At 46.3% G+C, this 26,501-nt stretch overlaps 2 protein-coding genes across 8 annotated transcripts in view; one reads left to right on the forward strand and one right to left on the reverse strand.

Annotated features, from left to right (window-relative positions):
* The window catches only part of VDAC3 (voltage dependent anion channel 3), a 44,436-nt gene extending 42,542 nt beyond the window's left edge, over positions 1–1,894 (forward strand). For all 5 annotated transcript variants that reach the window (XM_043503083.1, XM_038384926.2, XM_043503084.1 and 2 more), the window contains one exon: positions 141–1,894. In XM_043503083.1, the coding sequence (XP_043359018.1) occupies positions 141–232 (92 nt within the window). In that variant the 3' untranslated portion in view covers positions 233–1,894. The remainder of the gene's footprint in view (positions 1–140) is intronic.
* On the reverse strand, positions 804–25,435 carry IKBKB (inhibitor of nuclear factor kappa B kinase subunit beta). Of its 3 annotated transcripts, XM_038384912.2 has the most exons (22): positions 25,307–25,435; positions 24,787–24,906; positions 22,390–22,484; positions 20,101–20,218; positions 19,208–19,277; positions 14,739–14,827; positions 13,205–13,294; positions 12,666–12,790; positions 11,920–12,027; positions 11,459–11,588; positions 8,129–8,323; positions 7,748–7,862; positions 7,181–7,304; positions 6,630–6,781; positions 6,445–6,506; positions 5,269–5,378; positions 4,952–5,001; positions 4,342–4,441; positions 3,967–4,114; positions 3,209–3,318; positions 1,871–1,961; positions 804–1,477 (listed from the first exon to the last, which is right to left on the reverse strand). In XM_038384912.2, exons 2-22 carry the CDS (start codon positions 24,886–24,888, stop codon positions 1,409–1,411), a joined length of 2,253 nt encoding a protein of 750 aa, XP_038240840.1. In that variant the 5' UTR covers positions 24,889–24,906; positions 25,307–25,435; the 3' UTR covers positions 804–1,408. The 3 variants fall into 3 exon arrangements, with proteins under 3 accessions (XP_038240840.1, XP_043359010.1, XP_043359009.1); XM_043503075.1 differs by lacking the exons at positions 24,787–24,906; positions 25,307–25,435 and adding an exon at positions 22,784–22,959; XM_043503074.1 differs by lacking the exons at positions 24,787–24,906; positions 25,307–25,435 and adding an exon at positions 22,717–22,955.
* Between the last annotated feature and the right edge of the window lie 1,066 nt (positions 25,436–26,501).

Below are 26,501 nucleotides of genomic sequence, written 5' to 3' on the forward strand. Positions count from 1 at the left end.
CCCCAGTCAAACTGCAGATGAAGACTGAGGTACTTCAGCACAGCTGTGTCATTAGCGGTTACTATATACCCAAATTCCTTATTTGTGCATGAGTGACTACATTTCTCCTTGAGTATTAGTATCAATGTTTGTTTTTGCAGGTGTGAAGCTGACGCTCTCAGGTTTGGTTGATGGCAAGAACTTCAGTGCTGGTGGTCACAAGGTTGGGCTGGGCTTTGAGCTGGAGGCTTAATGCAGTTTTAAGTGGAACAGCAGCTCTGTTCCTGGAGATGAAGGGGAAGAAAGTAACCCAACATGTTTTGGCCTTAAAATTCTTCTGTGAAATTTCAAAAGTGTGAACTTTTTATTCTTCCAAAGAATTGTAACCCTTCCCTTTCCCCAAGCTATAGGGTGTAAACTCCTCATAAAAGGAGATACTTGAAGGCATGCATGGAAGTTGTAAAGGTTGTGCCACATTTCAGTTCCTCAGTGTTTTTAAATTTGTTCCTTAAAGCATAACATTTCCTTACAAGGGAAAAAATCCTGCTAGCACATCACATCCTGCATGTCCTACACCTGATGACCGCTTATGAAATTGGTCTCTGTGTGATAGTGAAAGCTTTGGTTTTGCATCAAAGTGAAATAAATCAATCAATCACAATTGGAACATATCCCTTCTGTGTGTTCCAGTACTGTTTGTTCAAGGTTTCCTTAATTTGGCAGGAACTGCTCAAAAATGCAACTAAAATAGGTAACCTGTTTGGTGCTGGTTTTCAGGGTCAAAACTAAATCCCATGCAGCAGTAAAGATTCAGGCACAGTGAGTCAGTGAGGTGTGGTTTTTATTGTTCACTAGTTAAGGGACTGGGCCCAATTCTCACACTTGTATAGTGTAGTGAAAAATATTTTTCCTTTAAAATTTTATTTAACATTCAAATAGAGCAAACCAAAAGTTTACATATTTCAGGTAGTTCGTTCCCATACAGGAAACAAGTATTTGGTAAGTACAGACATTACACTTGAGGAAAAAGTGCAACCCAGCATGGTTAGCCAAATCAGTAAATTCAGTGCTTTTTTTTTCCCCATAAAAGTCAAAAGGTATTCAGACAAGATTACTTGTAGACACTGTCCCACTATTCAGAAAGGTAGCACAGCAGGTGTGGAAGATGACAAAGTATGTTCAGCTGCTGTTTTATAGGGTGAGAAAGAAATTTCATATGCCCCTGCTGTACATTTGTGGGAAAAACAGCAGTGAGTGATCCTAACTTTTGTTAAAATTAGGCTGTCAGCTTTCCTTAAAAATAGGAATACATGTCACAGTGAAACCACTAGATGGCAGTATAAATAGAGTTCAGGGGGTTTCATTTTCATGTGCAGTAATCTTTGTCATGCTTCAATTCCTCAGCTGGCTTGAGCTCTGACTTTGACTTTTACATTTGGGTTTGTTCTGGCTTATTTCTGTTTTCCCCTTCAAGCTGCAACCAGCTCCAGTCCAGAGACTAAAAATGAAGCACAGAAACACTAGAGTTTAGTTGCCATCTTTCCAACCCAAAGCAAATATACTGGGTTTTCTTATAGTATTTTCCTCTAAGTACATAATTTTGGGCATTTAAACTGTATGGCAAAAAAAAAAAGTGCCCTACTTAACAGGAAAAAATTACAGGAGAATGGATGTAGGGCTTTACTTTTTTCCTGGTTTAAACAATAACATTTCTAGAAGTCTCTGGTAATATTTATTTCAGTAACCCCATTTTTTTTTTAGGGAATGAGATATCTAACACTCTGCAGAGGAGAGAGATCTATTCAAAACTTCTTACAGCCCTTCCACAATCTTGCTTGGCCAGCACTCCTCCCAAAAGTATCTTATGGTTTAAAGTGATAGAAGTTGTTACCATAAAGCTCTGGTCCTGATCCTTCATTGTGTCATGCATCACACTTTCTAACTGGCTGCAGAGATTTTGTGATTCCATCAATAGTTCCTCACTGAAAAGGAAAGAAAGTTGCACAAATGATTACACCAATTGAAACTGGAAGTGTCTCAGGTGTTAAGAGGTGCAGCTGCCTTTCCCACCCTTGCATAGTACCTATACACCAGGGATATGTACTCAAGCTATCAACAAAGACTAAACTGTGATGGTAAATGTTATTTTACCAAACTGTAATCCTTTGTATGCTGCAACAGTCCCACTTACATCAACTAAAAGTGTTATTGTAGTCCATAGCACCTTAAGATTCTGGTAAAGTGGCCTAGAAAATGCATTCAACATGGCATCAAGCCTATATCCCTGTGCACAAATAAAAAGAGTCCAGAAATCAAACACTAGAATGCTACCTGATTGTCAGTGAATGTACAAATTCCCACTGCCACTGTGCTTTACAGGGACACTGTTTCAAGACCAGCCCCGCAATGTGTTTTGTCTCTCTGTTGTTGAGACAGAAACAGGGGAACTGATTAGAGACACAGTGCATATTTACACTGGAGCTGGAAGGTGTAAAATTCCAGTTCAAGGAGACAAAGGTGTATGCTCTCTAAAACAAGATAGGAGCATAGCTCAAGCAGCAGGAAGCTCTAACCACAGACTGTGCCTAGTGTTTCAAACAGGATCCTATTCTGGGAAGCTACTCCTGGGGGTATTCTGCACATACTTATTGCACTGTGCATATTTTTAACTTTTTGCACAGAAAAAAGCTGCTGCTGCAGTTCTGCCTTTTGCCCACTGTGGTGATAGAACACAGCAGGCTGGGACTGAATGGGAGGGGAAGTACGCACATGCGCATACACGCACACAAAAAAAACCCCTCTTCCGTACTTTTCTCAGCAATTATTTCCCTCTCCGTTAGCTCCTCCATTGCCTTTCCACTGTTTCTGGGGGGTGGAGGAAATATTGTTTTGTATTAATATGCCTAATAAGGAATCTATTTGTCAAGAAACATTTCTGAATCTTTTGTCTGTATTGTTACAGACATACTTGCAAACAGGTATTTTGAAATAAATTAAAAACAACAAACAGATTACATTGTGTTATTTCGACAAATAAAATGTGCAGAATTTTTAGTTTTTTGGCACAATTCCCCCAGGAGTAAATGTGTATGTCTCTTTGAGCTGGAACTTACACACCTTTCAGCTCTACTAGAAATGCCCAAAGTAATCTTAGGTGTTAACTGTAACCATAGATAAATGTGTGCCTTTAACATATATATGGATGTAACTCCATCATTCTTCACTTTACCTTTTATTGTAAGATACAGCTGGGCCTTGCGACAACAGATGACCTGGGTTACTAAGCCGTGATGCATTCATACTCTCTGGGCTGCCACTGACAGGACCACGCACCTTACTCTGAAGGGAGGAAGGCAGATTCAGATTGCTGCATGCATTTTATTTCTACATAAACTTATTTCCAGGAGCAAGTTCTGCCATTTCTCTTAATGGCAAGTAAGGGTTTGAGGTTTTCTTTAATACTAAAATAGGCCCAGATTTTCAAACCAAATTCAACAGAGGGAGGTAAGGATATCAAGTTGTAATCTTAGGTCTCTGTTCAGTGTCTATGCAGCATTTTTCCAAGTGCTGCCTTTAGCCCAAAACAGAGGTTTTCGTATACCCCTCAGTACCTGGTCACCCCACTATAGCTACAGAATATTGAACTGCAGTTCTATCATCTTCCCTCAGAATTAAACAATTTTAAAAAAAATATTTTATCATATGTTCTTTAGAGCAATTAAAGAACCACACCCCTCCCTCCCAATCTATAAATGCCCTGGAAAAGAACAAAGAGCATAATTGTGTTGAAGGGGGAGGAAGGAGGGTTTCCCCAGTGAAATTCCCAACACTGGTGATGAAATACCTGCAGCCCACAGCATTTCAAAGAAGGGGTTCTAAAGCCACTGCAGGCTCTTGAATATAGCTGCAGTTGTTCATCCAAGTCTCTACCATCAAAAAGGAGGTGGGGGGAGGTCAATAGACCCCATTAACTTCTGTTTCACTCACACAAGCAATTTTCAGCAGGTTCCATAATTCTTTCTGTCGTTTTTCCTGAAGCCTGACAACTGTGTTCTCATCTTCATTCATCAGGTTCATCACTTCCTCCACTCTGGGGAACAATTCCAGTGCCTTCTGCTTGCAAATTACTGTCTTACTGTAAAGAATAATAATGAGGTCAGATTAGCAGCTGCACTGTGTCAGTTAAACTCCATCAGCTCCAACTGTTTAACTCCTAATAATGGGAGAAGAACACGATTCTTAATTTGTGAAGTTGTCTTACTGAGACTAATACATCCCTCCCCTCATTGTAATAAGAGCAACAGAGAAAGTTGCCCAGCATTCCTTGTCTATCTTCAATAAAATGGATGTTCTGGGACTCACCTGAGCTGAGCATAAATTAGACGGACTGTCTTTTCAAATGTCTGGATTGCCTGCAGGAGCAGTCGCACTATTTCCTGGCTGTCACCACTGGTCCTCTGGTCTAGAGAGATGAAAAAGGATCAGAAACAGTGTGAGGGCAGAGAGTGAGTTCATTAGAGACTACAAGAATCAGTCATGGTTTCTGTAGCACTGTGTCCTAGGCTGTAGCTCTTTGGAAAGAGGCCACTTGGCAGGGGGCTGTGGCCATAGGGAGGAAGAGCTGGGCAAGAGTCCTGCCTACAGCACAAGCAGTAGCACATGCCTTCAGCAATGGTTTGGGGAGAAGGGCCCAAAATGGATTCATCCTGAAGAGGCAGCCAGCTGCTAGAACCAATTAGTCAAGAGAGCAAAGCTGGCCTCCCCACTTTGAAGTACCACCTCTTTCCCAGGCAGCCACGATTGGGGTAAGAGTAGCAGTGCTCTTTTGGAACTAGAAAAGAGGGGAGAGATCATATGTTGCTGGAGTGTGGGCCACAGGCCTGGAATGGAGAATTCTCTAATGCTGTTTATTGCTCATTCCAATTAATTGTCACACACAGCAACAAGACAACAGTGGCTACAAGTTCTTTACCTCTTGGCTTCTCCCTCAGTCGCCGGTAAAGTTCTCTGGCTTGTTCTTCCCTACAAAATAAAAGGCACAAGTGTTTCTCTGGAACCCAAATTGTAATGGACCCCTTCAAGGACTGTCAAAAACACTTCACATACCTGACCATGCAGCTGCCAGATAGCTGGGTCATGTCAGCAGTCCATTGCTGGCTTTTTGTTAGGCCCTGTCAACCCAGTCTGTGGTTTGGGCATTTGAGCAGGTGCCTCAGATTGCCTGCATTCAGAAAAGAGCCGCTGTGCTAGAAATGCTAGCACCACAGGCTAGAGAGGGTTCCAACTTACAGATCCTCCAGGGTGCCCCCTTGCTTCCGCCCTAGTGGGCTTCTCTGCAGGTCCACAATGTCTGCCTGCAGGGCCATCATCCTCTTCACCAGCTGATCCACATCCTCCTCCTGAAAGAAGGAGCTTCAGTTAACATTACCCCCAGACATAGGCCAGCCCCAGGGTGAGGGACTCTGGTTCTAACGGGCCTTAAATGGAACAGGAGTTGCTTTCCCTTTTCATCCACAATCTTACAGCCTTAGACAGGGAAGAAGGGCTTGTGCAAAGATTTCCCTTTGATACAAGTAGATTGATTTGGTCCTCTCAAACCGGCTCCTTCTAATGATCTTGCTGCTTTCGATACCATAGCTCAGCTTGTGGTGAAGATACACTGTCTGTTCACGTTCTAAGGTGAACCTGCAGCTAGTGGCAAAAAGGGGAACAAAATTTCCTCTCAGCTGCTCCGAAGGGCTATTGTAATTCTCACGTCACCCACCAAACACCCTTAACCTTCCCCTCAGATATCAGCATCCCAGTGTCTACTAATGCCAGGAAACAGAATCACTGACTCCTTCTTAGGCAGAAATTTTCTGTCCCCCTGTATTCTGGGGAAAGATGATATGTATGTGGGCAGGTAGGAGGACAGTCACCAAAGAAAATCACTTTTCAGTAGGCTTCTGCTCAGAGACAGCACAGCTACCAGGGTCTAACATTCTGTATTTCAGATGCCATCTCAAGTTAGCTTGTCATTCAATCCCAGTATTTGGGACCGGTGAGTGCACACATTAAGCAGATGGGAAAGAATCCCCTCTTTTAGAATTTGGTATTAACATTTCCATTCCTAAAGTCTTTCTGAGCACAGCCAGCCACTTTCATTTTCAGTTTTAACCTCCTGGTGAGTCTTCTTGTTACCCCAGTGACAGCCCCTTTGACAACAGTACAATTGCTTTTGTCTATAATTGGGCCTGTTACAAGTATCTCTCAGTTTAGGCATTAGGAATCCTCTCCTTATCTCTTTCTTCCCTGACCCTTCCCAATACAGAAAGGGCTACACTAGGCCAGTGGACAAGGAAAAACTGATGCAACCTAAAACTAGGAAAGGCCAGTCCAGCCATGGAGTGGAGGATGAAAATGCAGGGTAGCAGCAGAAAGCTGCCTCTTTCAGGCAAGCAATTAAACCTAAATCTAGAAACATACCCGCCCACAAAGCTCCACAGTCAGCTCCATCTCCTTCCAGGCAAACAACAGCTTCTCAGAGGCTGAAAAAAGAAGGAAGAAACAAGTACATTACTCTGTGCTGCATGTGAGGAAAGGAAGCTACCAAGCTGGGATTGGGGGAGTGGATGGAGGACTCCCCTGTATATCACAGGGGCTGTACTCACTGATTCCAAACTCTATCTGCTCACTGTACTTCTCCAGGTCAATCTGGATGCTGGTTTTAAAGAAATCCAGCTTTGCCTTCAGCTGTTGGGACAGGGAGGCCATGGAATTCTTCATCTTGGAGAGATTGCTATTATAACGCAGCAGATTCATCCTGTGGAGACAGTGAGAAGGGTCACGTGGGTCCAGCCCCATAGGAGCTGCATACAGTGTCCCAGCTGATCCCACATGCAGCTTTCAGAGCTACTCTCATTCAAGCTTACAGACCCCAGTATTCTCCAGTTGACCCATGATCAGCCCACATTTTCCTGTGTCACCAAGACAAATGAACAGGGCTGAGTATAGCTGAGATGGCACAAAGACAACAGGGTTAGAGGCCACAGCTCTTAGGTCTCCATTAATTGCAAATAACTCCACCTTTATCAAGAACTTCCCCCACCCAGATAGTGCCTCACTCCTACACCACTGTAGGGCAGGTTTCTTTTCCTGTTATCTCCCTCTAGCCAGGAGGCCTAAGTGGAGCCAAGTATTCCCAAAGGGACCCCCACTGTACATGGCTGCTCGCTGCCCCTGCTGAAGCAGGTTACAATCCTCCTTCAGAGTCCGAATCGTGTGCCAGACCTGACCCCACACCTTCCGTAGCTGGAAGAAGGACAGATTCTTCTTTGGATCCTGAACTGGAAACACAGAGAAAGCATATGGTTTTGTTTGTTTTTTGTTTGTTTGTTTTTAGAGAGAGAGAGAGAGAGAGAGAGAGAGAGAGACTTACCAGAGCAGTGCTACAGGGTAGGAGCTAGCACCACCCACTCCAAGTCTGAGATAGGGTGCCACCTCCTCTTGAACCTGCACAGCCAAGTCTCTGTGCCCATCATATCCCATCTGGGGCACTAGAAAGGCTATTTCTCTGCAACTGGCCACAGTTTGAGAGTCTAACTCAACAGGTCATGATTCTTCTCTACCCTCAATTAAATCCCACCCCTGAGATTGAATGCTATGACAATCTGCTTCGCTGCCCACTCCGCTCTCAAGAGCGAATGTCCTTCCCCCTACAGCTCACATATACAGCAAGCTCTCTGCTGATTCCCCCTGGAAATAACCCATGCCCAGAGGAAGTCCTTACGGATGCAGTCAACACTTTCTGGATGGGGCCGCAGGAAGAGCTGCCTCTCATAGGCAGCTTTACGGTTGTCAAAGAGGAAGAGGAGGTCTGTGTCTGTGGCCGTAGCATCATTCACCTGCAGAGATGAGACCCATCTCAGTACTCTCCGATACAGTATTCCCAAAACAGCCTCCATTGAAATAACTCAGAGCCTGCCATTCTTTACAAGAGGACAGAGCCAGCTGGCTTGCCATGGCCCAGCACAGTGTGAGCAGCAGGAGGGAGGACTGCTCTGCTTCAGTGAAAACAGGTGGGGTGGAGGGAGTGTGAGGCTGGGGTAGGTGCTCAGAGTGCATGTGCAGGCTTGGCTAGCAGGTGTTCAGGTTTCAGCCCCAGGCTCACCTTGCTGTCAGCCATGCACTGAATAGCCAATTTTTGAGGGTATAGTGCAAGCCCCGCCTCCTGCAAGAGCTCCTGCTCCTGTTCTGGAATACCAGTATCTGACTGAATCCTGGCCTTCACAGTCTGCAAGGTTTCCTCTTCTGTCACAGGGTACATGTGCAGAGTGCCAGTAACCATGTTTAGGACGCGAACCAGCTGCAAGAAAAGAAGTGTGACATGGGAAGAAGCTAGGGCATGGAGGTCATGGCTGAGCAGAGATGCCAGGACTCAGACCACGTGATGGAGAAGTAAACTAGGAACACCAGGTTCATATGGCCACTTTAGGGGCTGCTTGGCAACATCATGCCAAGATCTTTGACCTGCATCAGACAGAAGGGAGGCCACGTGACAGCAACTCCCCTTCCCTCTGCCAGAGAGCGAGCGAGGCACAGACATTCAGTGGAATAACAGACAGGAAAAGCCCTGGGTCAGTGAATATTTTTCCTCAGCTGACCAGGAAGAAGCCAACGTGTCTTGGACTTAGCCCTTCCACATGCCAAACACATCCCATTCCACATAAACCATTGCTAGTTTTCCCGAGTACTTTTCCTTGATTGTTACCAAGTGACTATCTTGCAGCCTCCAGAAAATCTAGGTCCCCTTGTGGCTTCAAAATAAGCAGACTTTAACAAACTCAGAACTGGTAAGTAAGAAAATCTAAGGGTTAAACAAGTTCAGGAGAACCAGCAGTGTCTCAAGAAGACACTATTAAATGCATTACTTCAGACTATTCTGATCCGAAAGAAAGATAGGGTAAATATTAAGAGTTCACTATGGCTCATCAGGAGCCCTTTAAATGAACTGAAATAAAAAAGGATTATAATAAAAAAGTGGCAACATGGACAAATGGCTAATGAGGAGTACAAAAGAGTAACAAGCATATAGGAACAAAATCAGAGCATTACACCTAGCTACATCAGAAGCAAAAAAGATGGACAGTGTAGGTTCTCTACCTAGTGGGGAAGGAGAGCTAATAACGGATGACAAGAAGGCTGAGGTATTTAATGCTTGTTTTACTTCAGTCTTCACTAAACTGGTTAAACATACTCAAACACATTTAACATAAACCATTGCTAGTTTTCCCGAGTACTTTTCCTTGATTGTTACCAAGTGACTATCTTGCAGCCTCCAGAAAATCTAGGTCCCCTTGTGGCTTCAAAATAAGCAGACTTTAACAAACTCAGAACTGGTAAGTAAGAAAATCTAAGGGTTAAACAAGTTAAACTAAACTGGTTAAACATACTCTAACACATTTAACATTAACAACAAAGGAGCAGGAACAGACACCAAAACAGGGAAAGACCAGCTTAAAGAAAATTTAGATAAATTAGATGTACTCAAGTGCGCAGGACCTGATGAAATTCATCCTGGGGTACTTAAGGAATTAACTGAAGCAATCTTGGAACCATCAGCATTATTTTTGAGGACTGGACAAGGGAAGCATAACACCTGTCTTTAAAAAGGGGAACAAAGAGGACCTGGGGAATTACAGACCTGTCAGTCTAACTGTGATTGTTTAATAATTTGTTCCAGTATCTTTCCAAGTATCAGTTTCTAAGCATGTAGAGGATAATACGGTTATAAGAAATAACCAGCATGGATTGTCAAGACTAAATCATGCAAAACCAATCTGATTTTCTTCTTTGACAGAATTCCTATCTTAATGGGGATGGGGGGGGGAAGCAGACGTGATCGATCTTGATTTTAGTAACACTTTTGACACAGCCCCACGTGACTGTCTCATTAGCAAACTAGGGAAATGTGGTATAGATTAAGTTACTATAAGTTTGGTGCACAATTAGTTGAAAGACTGTATTCAAAAGTAGTTATCAATGGTTTGCTGTCAAACTGGGAGGTCATATCTAGTGGGTTCACACTGCAGGGGTCAATCCTGGGTCCAGTACTGTTCAATATTTTACTTGGATACTGGAGTGGAGAGTAGGCTTACTAAATTTGTGGATGACACCAAGATGGGAGGGGTTTCAAGGACAGGATTAGAATTCAAAATGACCTTGACAAATCAGAGAATTAGCTTGAAATCAACAAGATGAAATTCAATAGAGGTAAGTTCAAAAGTACTTCACTTAGTAAGAAAAAAAAAAAAAATCAAATGCCTAACTACAGAATTGGGAATAACTGGTTAGGCAGTAATACTGCTGGGAATTATAGTAGATCACAAATTACATATGAATCAACAATGTGATGCAGTTACAAAAAAGGCTAATGTCATTCTGGACTATATTAACAGGAGTGTCGAGGGAACTGTCCTGGTCTACTTGGCACTGATGAGCCCTCAACTGGAGTGCTGTGTCCAATTCTGGGTGCCACACTTTAGAAAAAATGCGGACAAACTGGAGAAAATCCAGGAGAGCAAAAAATGGTTTAGAAAACCTGATCTATGTGGAGAGGTTAAAAAACTGGGTACGTTTAATCATGAGAAAAGACGACGGTGGGGAAACTTGATAACAGTCTTCAAATACGTGAAGCTGTTCTAAAGAGGATGTTGATCAATTATTCTCCATGTCCACTGAAGGTAGGACAAGTAATAATCTTATAATCTGCAGCAAGTAGAGACTGAAGTTGGATATTAGGAAAATATGTTCTAACTCTCAGTAGTTAAACTCTGGAACAGAGTTCCAAGGGAGGCGGTGGAATCCCCATCATTGGAGGTTTTTAGGAACAGGTTGGACAATCACCTGTCTGGGATGGTCTAGGTTTACTTGGTCCTGCCTCAGCACCAAGGGTTGGACTTGATGACTTCTTGAAGTCTCTTCCAGTCCTACATTTCTACAATTCTGAAGTCACCAGAAGGACCAAACTCTACAGTCATTCTGCTGCTCAGCAGTCTGCAGCCCCAGAGAGCCTAAATAAACCATCCACATTATCTCACCACAACGTAGACCAATTCAGTACAGAAGGGGCTTCCCAACTGTGGGGCCCGTCCATTTTTGTGCCACAAATCTCTGCTCTACTAGTCAGCTGTGCATTTGGGGAGAACAATACTGACCTCCTCCTTTGAAAGTGTTTTGAGATCTACCGACGTAAGAGTTCAGTATGTGTTTCTTGTTACAGCCTGGTACTAAATAACAGTACTCACTCTTGTGGATATATTTGCTCAGACCAGCCCTCAGGAGAGCTTTTCCTTTTTACAAACCAGCCTCTCCCCTCTTAATGGGGTTTCCTCACATCCTTCCCTAGCCCCATGACTAGCCTGCTTCTCTCTCATAGGCTGACATAAGCTGTACTCTCTGGACACTGGTCCGTCCATGAAAATCAAGTCCCAAGACTCACCTTTAGGTTCAGAATATCATCCAATGCCTTGAAACAGCCATTGGGTCCATAAACAGGGTCTGTCCCTCTCTGCCGTGGGTGCCACATTAACATGAGCTGCAGCCATTTCTCCAGCCGCCCAGCCAAAATGCTATGGGGCAAAAACAAGAACCAGAGAAGAAAGATGTGTTTCAATTGGCCATATCAATTCGCATCTACAAAAAGAGATCCAAAGCTCAGACTTCCCCCCCCAATCTCTTAACTAGGGAACAGAAAAAGGAGCATGGAACCTTCTACAGCGAGCTAACAGGATCCTCCTGTTTTCATCTATGGAAACTTCAGCCAGATGATACCATGTGCATTGGGTACTAAATTTTTCAAGAAGATCAGCAAGGTCATAGAAACAAAATAGACCCATTCCCATTCCCAGGCGGAGATAGCCATCTTATCCCCATGGGATGCATTTGGGTCATACTCCTCACCTGTTTAGGTTATTGGGATATGGTAAACTGCTAGAAAATTTCACTTCTCCAGCCAAGTCTTCATAGACAACAATATCCAACTCGCTCTTCTGTCGCACTTTTGTGTGCCTAAAGAGTTCAAGCAGGTTCAGTGACAAAGTAAAGAAGGTTCTGCCATCCCTCTGCATGATCACAACTGCACCTCACCCTTCCCAGGACACACATTACCCTCTAGCCTATTTCACAACACAGAGATGCTGCTGAAAACACAGATACACAGCTAACAAAATCTGTCCCAGGTATCTTATTCAGACATTTGCAACTCCCCTGCAAAACATCCCAACTTGTATTTAAACCTGACAGCAGATACGCTGATGCTGCTCCAGGTTAATTGTTTGCCCAAAGAGTGTCAATCCCACTGGTCCCATGGATAACCTAGGTCTGCCCCAAAGAGATTTACCAGGGAAGACTGAACTTGGTAACCAACTCAACACTCTCAAGTGAAAGGATCAACTCCCCCAGCCTAATGGGAAGGGTGAGATACTAATTCCATCAGCCCCAGGAACCACTCAAGCTGCATGACAGTCAAGTGTTTGAAGCCAGGAAAGCTCTTACAATGCCTAAGTTCAAATCCCTAGTAGGCCATGAAACAATGATTAACCATAAAATTGAGAACCCCTTCCCTCAAACACCGTGAAAACAGGACAATGGTTTGGATGCCACATTATAAGAATTTCCTCCTCCCTGTCTGGCCCCAGCTTACTCACCATTGCACAGGCTGCCAGTTGGGCAGAAATGGTCTGAAACCTGTTATGCATTCAAATGCCAGTGTGCCAAAGCTCCAGTAATCCACTGTCACCGTGTACTTCTGCTGTTCCAGCAGCTCTGGAGCCTGGGTCAGCCAACACAGGTTGAAGATTAAGCCATTTTCTCTCAGACCTCAACTGCACCTGCCTCCTAGGATGTTCATTAATGTTTGCGCATCACTGTGGAAAGCTCATGCTAAGTGTTTTATCACTCAGGAACCTTACCGGCCTCTTTGACCCCGTCCTAGGGGTTAATGAAACTCATACCCTCTGTCCAGGAGAAAGTTAGCAATGAAATATGAAAATCCAAATGTTGGCAAAGAGCAACAATACAGCCTGTTCTTTTGCTTCAACACGTGTATCCCAAACACATCCATACCTGCATGGTTGGGACTCCTCTCCCACCCCACAGCCAGATTACAGTGCCTGCTCCCTCCTGCTGCTCTGCCCCACAGACCTTGCTGGTCACAGCATCACTACAAGCTAAATCCACTCCTTACCAGGTACTGCAGTGTCCCAACGAAGGAAGTGCACAGACTGCCCTGATCCAGCTCCTTAGCATACCCCAGGTCAATGATCTTGTGTATTAACTGAGAGAGACAGATGGCAGGGAGTAAGAGGACTGAAAACACATTCTGTAATGAGAGCATGCGCTTCTCTAGAGAGAACAGATGATTTCAGTACTCGGAAGCACTAGGAGAAAGGACAGGAAGCATCAAGGCAGTGTTGCACTCTTGCATGATCACAAGCACAAAGCAGCTCCTCATGGTTATTATGAGCTTGAGATGCAAGGAACTGGAGATTCTATTGCTGACTTACAATAGAGCCCAGTCTGAATGGAGGGACTTTCCTAGGAGAGCTGGATCACTCCAGCCTTTGAATAGGAGTTTATTTCTATTTCCTTAGGAGATGTTCATGCTCCCTTGAGGAGAAGTGAGAAAGATGGCCAGATCTGTGCTTCTGCTGGCACAACGCTACCATAGCCATCAAGTGGGGGGAATCCTCACATTATAAGAACTCCTATACTGCACCCCTGCTATCCATATGTAGGGGATGTGACCAGGGAAAAGTGGGCATGGCCATAACTTTCCTTAGTTACTCTGGTGTATGTTGCAGTCCAACCTGGCCCCAGCATCAGGGAAGCATAGAGATGGCTTAATGCTCCCTTGGAATCACCATGTGAGGTGTCATGTGCCACCCCGTGGTGCCCTGACTGAGAAAGGGCAATCCAAATAGTCATGCTTAGAGTGGCAGTCTGCAGCAGTGCAGTACAATAGCCCAGCCACCATTTCATCACACAGCCAGGACTAGGCACAGAATGGTTAAACTAAAGCCTCCTGGGAATTGCTTCTGCATATCAAGGAAGCATCAGAGAGACAGAGATATCTGATGGTCCGAGCTTGGTCTGTAAGCCGGGAACCACACCCCCAGCCAATTTCCACACAATTCTGACACCTATTATCATTTTGGCTTTGGCAAAGTCACTTCCTCTTGCCTCACTTCCCAGTCTGTAAAGGGTGGGGTGGGGGGAAAGAGAAGGATACGATTCATAGTACTTGGATGTTCAGAGAAATCATTAGTTAGCAGTTTGTCTAAATACCAAGAATTACAAGATGAACCCCACCACCACCACCTCTCAGATAGTTTTCAGAGTAGCAGCCGTGTTAGTCTGTATTCACAAAAAGAAAAAGGAGGACCTTGTGGCACCTTAGAGACTAACAAATTTATTTGAGCATAAGCTTTCGTGAGCTACAGTTCACTTTCATCAGATGTTTGTTAGTCTCTAAGGTGCCACAAGTACTCCTTTTCTCTCAGATAGTGTCTTGTTCAGATACCCTCATTGGGGCTAGTTGTTTTAGCTTGCGAGATCTCTGAGAGGGATCATGTTTTCAGCTTCAGCTCCTAGTCATTCATTCATTCATTCATTCTCTCTCTCTCTCTCTCTCTCTCTCTCTCTCATACCCACCCCCTTTCGTGCTCCTGCCCTTACACTCCACTCGCCGTCTATATGGCCAAAGTCACCCAGCTCCTCACCCTTTGTTCTCCTTGCTGTAGGACAATGTTCTCAGGTTTCAGGTCTCTGTGGATGATCCTGTTCTCATGAAGGTACCTGAGAGCAGAGGCTGAGACAGAGAGAGACAGCTGTTACTCAGCACAACTAACACCTCCCAGCATTACTCCAGAGGGTCTAAGCCTGCAGGCTCTAAAAGGCAAACATGGTTGAGAGGAGATTACAGTGAGGGAGAACAGGATAGGGGATGTAGTACAATGAGAAGGTTTGGCCTGGAAGCCACTTGCAATACGCTGTACCCTGAAGTAGCAAGGACAGGGGCTGGGTACAGCTCCTCCAGGATATGGAAGCAGAGCTTGTTCTGTTGGCAGCTGACCTCTTTGCATACATGGAAGTTCCATCACATCCATGGAAAATCCTCACTGACCCCTTCCCTAGCCCAATCTGGTTTCTCCTGGCATCCCCCCAGGAGACAGGTACCTAGGGAATCTTCAGCTGCAGCAGGGAGGAAATGAGGCAGCCAGGTGGGAGACAGGCTGTAAGGGCCAAGCCCACTTTATAGAGAGAGAGAGAGAGAGAGAGAGGAAGAGCTATGCTCAGCATTTCTGCGCCTCATCTGTCCTAAAATCAGTGATGATCCAGTGGCCACTGTGCCGTGCCAGGCCAGGTCTGCATTGCCCTCAGTCCTTTGGCTGGCTGCAGTCTGCCCCACCAGGAAATACTTCTACCACATCCATCTCTGCACCATCCTGGCTCAAAACCACCAAAGGCAGAGGGTATGCCTGGGGACAGAGTTATGGCTGGAGGACCGATATGCTCCAGCTATGCTGAACCAACATGATCACCCCACGATATGGGCAGGCACAAAGAGGTAGATCAGAGCCACTTCCCCACCTTTCTGTGTCAAGAGAAACTCAGGCTGGATGGAGAATTGGGACCAAAGCCTGTATTTTTCCATGTTCAGCCAAGCCAATCCCTGAGCAAAACCCTGCAGCCATTAGGTGGGGGCACAGCTCACTCCGGCTCTTTGCAAGGAAGAGGCTAGCAGCATTTCCATAGCCTGCAACTACACTTCCCAGCACTGATTCAAAGGGACTCACTTCCCACTCCCTCCACATCGCTCATGAGGCAACACGTCACAGAGCACAGAAGAGAATCCAGTGCCCCGAAAGTCCCCTACGAGCGAGCGTCAGTCTGCCTAGCCTGACTTCAGGGAGATACCAACAATCATGCTACTCAAGGGGTGACTTTAACCCTTAGGATGCTGCCTAATCCACAGCATGGCCCGATCCCAGGGTTTCAGATGAGCCACTAGGGGTACTACTGAGAAGAAGGGAACATTTCTAGGTAACCAGGGTCAGGGCCTTGGACCATTAGACCTGGGGTTGCTCCCTCCACCACCTGTCCTCTCAGCATGACACCCCCGCCTCTGTTACCAGTCCTCAGCCTCTCCTTGGGCCAAGAATGAGAACTGGGGAGGCAAACAAAAGCGGTCACTGGGCCAGAGGTGCTCAAAGTGAGGGGCAGGAGGAGGAGATTCTGTTCAGCTTTTGTGCCTCCAGGAAGAGCAGTTTGCTCCTCCTCTTGCTCATTCCCCAGGCCCACACCAGCCCAACAGACACTTTTTAAATTCCTACCTCCGAAATACACTGTATCTGCCAAGACCTACATAAGAGTCACAAACAACCCACTTCATGCCAACCATCCCTTGAATCTAGCATCAGGAAGCCCCAGAGACAACAAGACACTTCCCCACATAGTTATAGATTAATGCTGCATATGTCTCAGGGCTGCAGCTAGTGCAGGTCACGCTGCTTGAGCCATCCCAAGAGTGAGCTAGTGAGAGCAGGTTGCACCTGGGCACCAATATGGCACTGGCTTCCCATCTGCCTCTTCCAGGTGTGAACCAAGGCCTTGGTTTTAATCTGAAGAGTTCCACATGGATGGGGGTCTGGCTGCCCTGGAGATAGTTCCTTCCCATGCTTCACCACAACAGCAGAGATCTTTGAGTTGCACCTCTCCTCAATCCCTAAATACTCATGCTTGGGGACTGGAGGCTGGCTGTGCTGGGGGCATCACCTCATTACCATAGGTCACTTAGGGTGATATATGTTTGAGGAAAGGGGGCCTGTTCAAAGCAAACAGTCAACAACAAGCACCATAATAATGTCAGTCTGCGTTCCCATCAGTCTCAGATGCTATGGTGATGATGTAAATCAATGCAGAGATGAGGGGCCCACCCTAGCCCTGAGGATGGGCTGCAGCTGGGAATCCCCATGAAGAACACAAGCTGGAACTCGCTCATCCTGCCTAGCACCTCCCAGGAAATCCCTTGAGCACGTTTCTCGCTGGGAAAGGAAACACACTGCTTTCCACATCCCAATGTCGGAGACCATTTCCCTTCTGGGGAGGCTTGCAGAGCAAGGCAGGAAGTTAAAATACTATGAGATACCTATCTAAAGGGGAGGCATCCAGGGTCACAGACCTACTTTCCCCAGGTGGAAAAGACTCCTGGAACTAAAATGGCTCCCTTCCCAGACTGGGACAGCGGCAGGCCCTGCTACCATAAAGCCACATTAGGCAGACCCAAAAAGAAAGAATCTGAAGAGCAACTAGCAAAAGACACTAACAGCAAATTCTTTTGCAAGTACATCAGAAGCAGGAAGCTTGCCAAACAGTGGGGCCACTAGATGATCAAGGTACTAAAGGAAGACAAGGCCACTGCAGAGAAGCTAAATTAATTTTTTGCATCAGTCTTCGCTGCAGAGGATATAATGGAGATTCCCACACCTGAGCCATTCTCTTTAGGCAACGAATCTGAGGAACTGTCCCAGACTGAGGTGTCAATAGAGAAGGTGTTGGAACAAACTGATAAGTTAAACAGTAATAAATGACCAGGACCAGATGGTATTTATCCAACAGTTCTGAAGGAACTCAAATATGAAATTGCAGAACTACTAACCGTGGTATGTAACTTGTTGCTTTAATCAGCCTCCATACCAGATGACTAACAGATAGTTAATGAAATTAGTACTTTTTAAAAAAGGCTCCAGAGGCTGATATGCCTAACTTCAGTACCACACAAACTGGTTGAAACTAGTAAAGAACAGAATTATCAGACACATAAATGAACAAGATTTGTTGGGAAGAGTCAACACGGCTTTTGTAAAACGAAATCATGCCTCACCAACCTATTATAATTCTTGGAGGGTATCAAAAACACGTGGACAAGGGTGATTCAGTGAATATAGCATACTTAGACTTTCAGAAAGCCTTTGACTAGGTCCTTTAGGCTCTAAGCAAAGTAAGCAGTCATGGAATAAGAGAGAAGATCCTCTCATGGATCAGGAACTGGTTATAAGACAGAAACCAAAGAGTAGGAATAAACGGTCAGTTTTCACAGTGGAGAGAGGTAAATAGTGCTGTCCCCCAAGGATCTGTACTGAGACCAGTGCTGTTCAACATACTCAAATGATCTGGAAAAAGGTGTAAACCATGAGGTGGCAAAGTTTGCAGACAATATAAAATTACTCAAGATAATTAAGTCCAAAGCTGCGAAGAATTACAAAGGAATCTCACAAAACTAGATGGCTCGACAACAAAATAGCAGATGAAATTCAGTGATCAATGCAAAATAAAGTACAGTGGAAGTCATAATCCCAGCTATACATACAAAGTAATGGGGTCTAAATTAGCTGTTACCACTCAAGAAAGAGATCTTGAAGTCATCATGGATAGTTCTCTGAAAACATCTGCTCAACGTGCAACAGCAATCAAAATAGCTAACAGAATTAGGAAAGGACTAGATAATGAAACAGTAAATATAATACTAGATAAAATCCCTCATATGCCCATACCTTGAAAACTTCACACAGTTCTGGTCGTACCATTTCAAAAAAGATACATTAGAATTGGAAAAAGTACACAGAATAGCAAGAAGATTGACCAGGGTATGGAACAGCTTCCACGTGAGGAGAGATTAAGGCTGGGACCGTTCAGCTTGGCAAAAAAAAAATGACTACAAGGGGATCTGATAGAGGTCTATAAAAATCACAAATGGTGAGGAGAAAGCAAAGAAGGACGTGTTATTTACCCCTTCACATAACACATGAACCAGGGATCACCCAATGAAATTAATATGCAGCAGGTTTAAAACAAACATAGGGAAGTACTTCTTCACACAATGCAGTCAACCTGTAGAATTCATTGCTAGGGGATGTTGGGAAGGCCAAAACTGTAGGTTCAAAAGAGAATTAAATACATTCATGGAGGATAGCTCCATCAATGGCTATTAGATAAGATGGTCAGGGATGCTACCCCCTGTGCTGGGTGTCCCTAAACCTCGGATTGCTAGCCGACAGGTCTGGATGACGGAGGATGGATAACTGCCCTGTTCTGTTCGCTCCCTCTGAAGCATCTGGCATCAGCCACTGTTGGAAAACAGAATACTAGGCTAGACGGACCCAGTATGACTGTTGTTATGTTCACTTACCAATATCGGAGAGCAGGATGAGAATAGCTCCCTCCAGTAAGCCACAGCAGTTCTCAAACTGGTTCAAGTACTGCAGAGGATTAAAACAGAGTGTAAACTAATCTCCCCTGTGCCCCATTCCTGGGTTTGGCCCCAATCCTGCAAATGCTTATGGATGTGAGTAGCTCTGCAGAACTCAATAGCATTACTCAGATGTGTACATGTCTGCAGGATCAGATCCTTAAATAGTAAAACTACAGCTTCAAACAGTATTTCCCTCTCCACAGATAGGGAAATTTGCCATCATCTTCTCCACCAGCTCCTCCAGGAGGAAGAAACCCTTTCACAGCTTCCTCCCCCGTGTCCTGCAGCAGTTGGCTCAGCCAGCCAAGCACCAGTCTCCCTAATTGCAGCCATGTGCTCTGGGCACTATCTGCATTTGGGCTATTAGCAAAAGTTAGAAAAAGAACAAGACGACCAAAAAAAAAAAAAACCACAAGTTACTTTTCCTGCTGACGGAGGGGAGCTTATCACTTCTGGGCAGAGGTTCACCCACTGACCTGGTCTGGGATGTTCTGGGCCATACTCACATCCTGTTCTCCATCTCTTACACATCCCTTGCTCTCTACGTTTGCATCCCACAGACACACATTTGCTCACTGCCCAACAGAAATGGAAAATTTCTAATAAAAATCCACAAAAAGGATGAAAAATGCATCAGGGATCAACCCTGCCACTTGCTCAGAGGAAGCACAAGCAGGCACTGCCCCAGTTCAGGAGGATTAGGTGGCAACAGCACGTGGAAGCAGCTGGGGAAATCCCACTGAATCACAGTTGAGCCTCTTCAGAAGAAACCTTACACTTCCCCCAGTAGCTGTCCCTGCCCTCCCAGAATCATCAGCCCAATGCCTCACCTTGCGAAGGTCTCCACCCTGGCAGTATTCCATGGCCAGCAGAGGCAAGTCAGTGGGTGCAAGGTTCTGCATCCCTTCGGGGACATCGCGGGCAGCCACCACATTGGGATGATTCAGTCTGAGGAAAGGAAATGAGGGAAGCATGAGATCACTGGAACCAATTCATCTCAGCCTCCTCCCAGGCAACAACAGAAAGGGCCAGCATCCTGAAAAGTGATCATCCAAACAAGAGCTTTACAGTCTCACACACAGGTAGGTTTGTGAGAAAGGTCACAATGGGACTTTAACCCTTCGGATACAGAACTAGTGCACTTATAAAGCTTCCTTCACCCTGCTCAATCCACTCTCCCCCCAGGACATGGCTTTAGTCCTAACTTGTCTCCCAGTTGTCAGTTTCCTCATTCTCTCTATGAGCATCCAAACTTTGACACGCAGCCTGCTCCTAGCCCCATGAGAAGTCAGGGCTACATTCAGCCCATTGCAGCCTGCACAAAGTGGGTGCCACTTAGTGTCTTTGGGAATGATTCAGCAGGGATATAAATGGTGGGGTAAATTAGCCTGGAAACTGGGTACCTCGCAAAGTCATGTAACTTGCACTGATGGGGCTTTCAGTGCATGTGCAGGACACTCACAGAAAACAGCACAGGAACAACAACAAATAGGAAGGTGCAAGGTGAAGCAGTTCCCTAACATGCACTGCCCCCAGGCTCCGGGGGCCAAATGCAGCCCCAACCTCCATGGATCTCAGCACCAGGGGCAGATCTGGATGCAAGTTACAGGACATAGCCTCAGAAAAGGGGTGTGAGTGACATTTCCCCCCCAGAAATGTGACCTGCATTCAGCACACCGCATTCCCATTATTGCTGAACTGGGCTCAGCTGGAAGCTGAAAAATGTTGTAGGCATCTCCCTGTATGACAAACCCTTCTGCATGCACTTCACAAGCACTATAGGCAGCACATGCTACATTACAGATGCTCAAATGGAGCATGAGTAAAGTCCCCTTTGAAAACATGGGTCTAGTTTTGTGGGCCCTATTGTATTTCGATGGAATATATGAGCACAGAGATGTTAACAAGAGTGTCGGTCTTAAATAAGGTTTGTTGTACAGAGACCTCAGGCTGCTTAATACCATGGCAAACAATATTAAACACCACTTTAACCTTTTATTGAAGACACAGAAAAGGGAAAATAGCGAATACTTTATATTTCAAATGCTTTAAGTAAGGCTTTCATATTAACATCCCTTTCACAGAGAAGAGTTTCTAGAAGGGAAGACACCCTTGTTTAAGAGTCTCTTCAGTGGTATTAACACTGAAAATAATTGTCTTTTTGGGGAAAGAAAAGAGAAGAAATAAGATGGGGATGGAAAAGGACATGTGGGGAGGAAGCAGGGGGAGAGAAAGGCTCACAGCCCCAGTGGTGTCTGGGTTTCAGCCAAAGCCAGTAGAGATGGTGATGTTCCCCTGGGTCCCTCTCTTTGCCCTAGTCTGGTGAGCACCTCTCTCAGAGTCAGGATAACAAAGGACAAGGATTCCAGGAGATGGAGGGGTTAGTAGCTGAGATGGTGCAATTCGCCCACTGATTCTTTCCCTGAAGTCTTTCTTTAAAGGACCCCAAAAGGAGTGATAGGTGGAATATCTTTACTCATTACTAACCTCGTTACTTTGTCCACCAAATTGGATCTAATTGCCAACAAACCAATTTTTGTTCACTGATTTTTGGTGTCACACAGTCTTGTTTACCATGCATGCTCTTAACAAAGTTCTTTAATTATATTAGTAGGCCTTTTCGTGAGGACTAATTCAACCTGTCTCCCTTTCACGCCTTTTTCCAATCAACATTATTATAAGTTATTGTGACCTTTTATAAGCTTTCATTCACTTTTTACAGTTGAGCTCACAATTACGGTAAATTTGTAGGTCCAATTATCACGACAGTGCTCCAAAACAATAGCATGAGCACTTTTGTTTCCCCACTGTCTCTGCAGAAGCAGCAGCAAATTATTAAAGCTTATTTCACATCGCTGATGATACTGATGCACAAACACAGAAGAAAGTAAATAAAAGGCAGCAGCACCGAGTCCTACCAAAACAGGTCCCCTCTGGGGAACAGTCAATGGAGAAGACATGCCAAGAAACAGACTTCACCTTCAAAGTGCTTGACAGTGGCCATCACCATCCCTTCCCTCCTCTCCCCTCCCTCATGATTCAGACTCTTCTACACACAGCTCTAGGCCCCTCAGCTGCTGAGCAAGATATCAAGGAGTAAGGGATCACACAATGCTTACCTTTTCATTATCTGTATTTCCAGACACCATCTCTCTCGATTTCGGAGACTTAGCTCCTGACGACACTGTTTAATAGCAATCTGCTCCCCTGTTTCCTGTGCAGACACAGAGAGAGTTAGGACAAACACATATTTCCACCAGGGATGTATTTTGAGGACCAACAGAAGATATAGCGGCCCAAAAAAAATGTAAAGCTATTCTTGGGGATCCTCCCAGCTCTTCTTCAAGGCCCCTCCCAGGGAGACAGTCACTTAGGGCACCAAACGTACACCAGAACAGAAGACACCCGTTCGTGCCCCCCCAATCTCCCCAAAACCAGAATAGTACCCTGAATTTCAGGCTCATGCTTGCAAGTCTCCACAGTGAGGCTAAAATCTGAACCATGGAAGTTCACCTCTCTTTTCATACAGAATGTGTCCGGAGGCCAGGTTAGCAGAGACAAGAGTCCAGCAGAGCTGTCATTCTCACAACTCAACGAACAGGTTCTCAGATTAGTTTTTTTCCCATAAGCCTTAGCTGGCTGCTGGGGTTCAACATTATAGGAAGCAGCCAGCAGTCATTTGCTTCCAACACACAATGGAACAGTCTAGGCTGCAAGCAGAGCAAGAGATCTGAGAGAGCTGGAGGCTGCCTTTATGGTGCCAAAGCTCTTGCTCCCTAGGCAGGGCTGTCTTGAGGATTTATGGGGCCCTATTCAGCATTATTAAACTGGTGCCCCTATGCCCAACTTGCTCTTAGTCACACAAACATAAGCTAACAGTATTGGAAAACTTGCCATATGCACTTTATTAAAAACAGTTTAAACCAATTAAGCACACTATAATACTGATGGACTATACTTGCACTAAAGAAGGAGCGCTATAGAAAAAATTCTGATTTATTGACAGAATGATGCAAATAATATTTTTTAAATTTGGAAATTATTATGAAGAGGTATTGGAACAAGGATTTGTTTTTAATTAAAAGCAATCTTTCTGGCTTTTTTGGCTGCAAAATTAGAAATAATGTCCATCGTATGACAAGCACAAAGTGATGTCTTGTTCGATTGCAAGAATAGCAAGACCAGTCAAGCATTCCTGACTCATTGTAGAGCAGAGATAGTTTTTAATGAGCTTTAATTTTGAGAAACTCTGTTCTCCCGATGCTACCGTTACAGGAATTGTCAGTAGAATACGAGTGGCAATGTACACATTAGGATACGTGTCAACAAGTTGGCTGGTGTGAATAAACTGTACAATGTCCATCACCAACTTGGCATGTGGCAACATTGATGACAGACAATGTACTCAATTCTTTGTACAGTTCAAGTCCATTTAAATCAAAATTATCACCATGCTTCAGGAGGCTCTCTAGGTTCTTGCACTGTCATTAGCTGCTCTTGTTTTACTATTTCGTTAAATTTAGTTATGGGATACAAAAATCCAAACTGTTCATGGTGTGCTCGTAAGGTATTAAACCTTTCATCAACAGCAGATATTGCTTTATCCATCACAACATTAAAAAATTCAACCTCAAATTTCTTTTCTGGATCTTCTACTGTATCCCTTTCAGGAGTCGGATTTGTCTTGTATACTCCCAAGTTACCTGAGGAGGGATATTGAGGGATGGGAGAGGGGCAGGCAGGGGCTCCACTGAAGGCGGTCCCAAGCCAGTGCCGCTGACCCCAGTGTGTCGAGGGGGCACAGCCACCATCCCCACCTGCAGACCCCCAGAAGAAGCCCCCCCTTGCTGACACACACCAAGCTTTGTATGCAGCAGACACTGTGGCAGCCCGGGCTCCGCCTGGGGGTGGAGGAACGCGGCAGCCAAGAATACCAAGCCGCCCGGCCCGCCTCATGGCAGAGGAGAGTTACAGTTCCCTGTCAAAAGAAAAGGAGGACTTGTGGCACCTTAGAGACTAACAAATTTATTAGAGCATAAGCTTTCGTGAGCTACAGCTCACTTCATCGGATGCATTCAGTGCTACAGCTCACTTCATCGGATGCATTCAGTCCACTGAATGCATCCGATGAAGTGAGCTGTAGCTCACGAAAGCTTATGCTCAAATAAATGTGTTAGTCTCTAAGGTGCCACAAGTCCTCCTTTTCTTTTCGCGAATACAGACTAACAGGGCTGCTACTCTGAAACCTGTCAGCTCCCTGCCAGAGACCCCCGTGCCCCCTCTCACGCAGCATGCGCCGCCTCAGCGCGTCTGGCTCTGTGAATACGGCCCCGACTAAGGGGCCCGCAGCGCGTGCACACGGGAGCCGACTCGCTCTTACCTGCTGTCCCCACGCAGCCGCCTATGCCGCGGGACGGCGCTGTCCCTAGCTGTGCGTGACTGGACGCTGCATGCGACTGGCGCATAAGGGACCAGTAGCCTCTGCCCCCGTCCCAGGGGAAAGGGAACCCCCCTACCTTGTTGTGCCATCTGAGGACATTTCCAAATCCCCCCGTCCCAAGCCTTTCCTTCATCTCCCAGGGGCCACACGTCTGGATTTGCAGGGGAGGCCGGCTCATTGCGGTGAATGCCTCTGGCTGAAGAAGTACGAGAAAGGGAGGGACAGAGAGCCCGGAATTAACGCTCCTGCAAGTGAATTCGTTACTCGGGCAGCCGGCGAAGAGGGGTGAGGAGCCATCGCGCCAGGGCCGCCGCCAGCGGCCGGGCTCCCACGGGCTCAGAGCCAGGCAGGAACAGCCCGTTGCTCGGCCTTGGCCGTCGGACTCCGAGAAACCAGGAGAACGGAGCGGCCGGACGGACGGGCCAGGAGAGGACCCAGGCGGCCGGGCTCTCCGCCCGGGTGGGAACAGCGGCCCCCGCAAGGCAAGGCCGCCCCGGGCCGCCGGCTCTGACCCGGGGCGGGGCGAGGCGAGAGCCGGGCCCGGCGCGGCGGCGCCGCCCCGCAAACCCAGGCGGGCGGCCCCGGGGCCCCCTCACCTGCCCGCGGGACGAGCCAGGCGCGGCCGGGTCTCGAGCCCAGGCTCCGGCGGCCGCCCCCGCCCGCGGGACGCAGCGGCAGCAGCAGGGCCGCAGCGGCGCGTTTCCGCCGGCTCTTCCTGCGCTGACCTCACAGGCCACGTGGTGCCGCCGCGCGCCCCAGGCGGCGCCCCCTGCCGGCCGCCGGGACCAGGCTCCCGCCGACACCCGGCCTCGTGCCCCCTGCTGGAGGGACGCCAGCCCTGGCACAGGAGCGCCCCCTGGAGAGCCGCGCTGGCTTCAGCTCCTCTCCTAACGAGCCGGCTTTGCACACGGCGGAGGGCGGACGGGGTGCGCTGCAGCGGGACCCTTTCTCCGGCGTTAAACGCGGGTGTCGCGCCCACAAAGCTGCAACTCCCGAGGGCTTCTGGCCTGAGGGGAAGAATGGAGAAAAAGCTTTCCAGCGACTGGGAGGCTAGCTACATAACTTGCACCAGAATTAAAAACCCAAATCAATAGGACTGCTCATATACGTAAATGCTTGCCCAGTCGGGGCCTTTCTAGACAAAGCGGCTGGGTTTGCAGCCACCACTTCAGTTTCAACGAGTAATTTTTGGCTTTGCTTTATTTAGTAACATTTTCTGTTTATAGTGTAATGGGACCTGCCGCGTACAGGGATAAGTTTCAGAGGGGTAGCCCTCTTAGTCTGTCAGTAAACACAAGGAGTCCTCCTTGTGGCACCTTAGAGACTAACAAATTAAACCTAATTAGGATAACAAGGCAGGAGGGAACCCCAAGTCAAGTGCAATGCACCACTCCTTGCACACCCTATCTTGTACTTCATTCAAGCTCTCTTGGCTCCAGCAATTTTTTTTGCAGGCATGACTTCTCCCCTCCCCCAGGAAAGCTGGGACAAGCTACTTAAGTAAATAGAATCATTTTGGTACAACTGGTTTCTCTCCATGTCTTACCCAATGGCCAACACTCCTTGTCACCACCTGCTCTTTCCCACGCTCTCCCTGCTTCTCATCACACTCCCCCTTCCCTGGCTCTTTTCTCCCCCACTCACCTTACCCATCTCTCCCTCCCACCCACCCAACTCCATGTCACAGTGTTCAGAGATGCCTTTCAAAAGCCTGGTGAGCTCAGAGAATAGGAAAAAGACAGGCACCTGAGTCACAGTTTCTCCTTCCTGCAGATCCAGTCCTTTGTTTAT

Source organism: Dermochelys coriacea, chromosome 26, assembly GCF_009764565.3.
Source record: "Dermochelys coriacea isolate rDerCor1 chromosome 26, rDerCor1.pri.v4, whole genome shotgun sequence".
Lineage (NCBI taxonomy): Eukaryota > Metazoa > Chordata > Testudines > Dermochelyidae > Dermochelys > Dermochelys coriacea.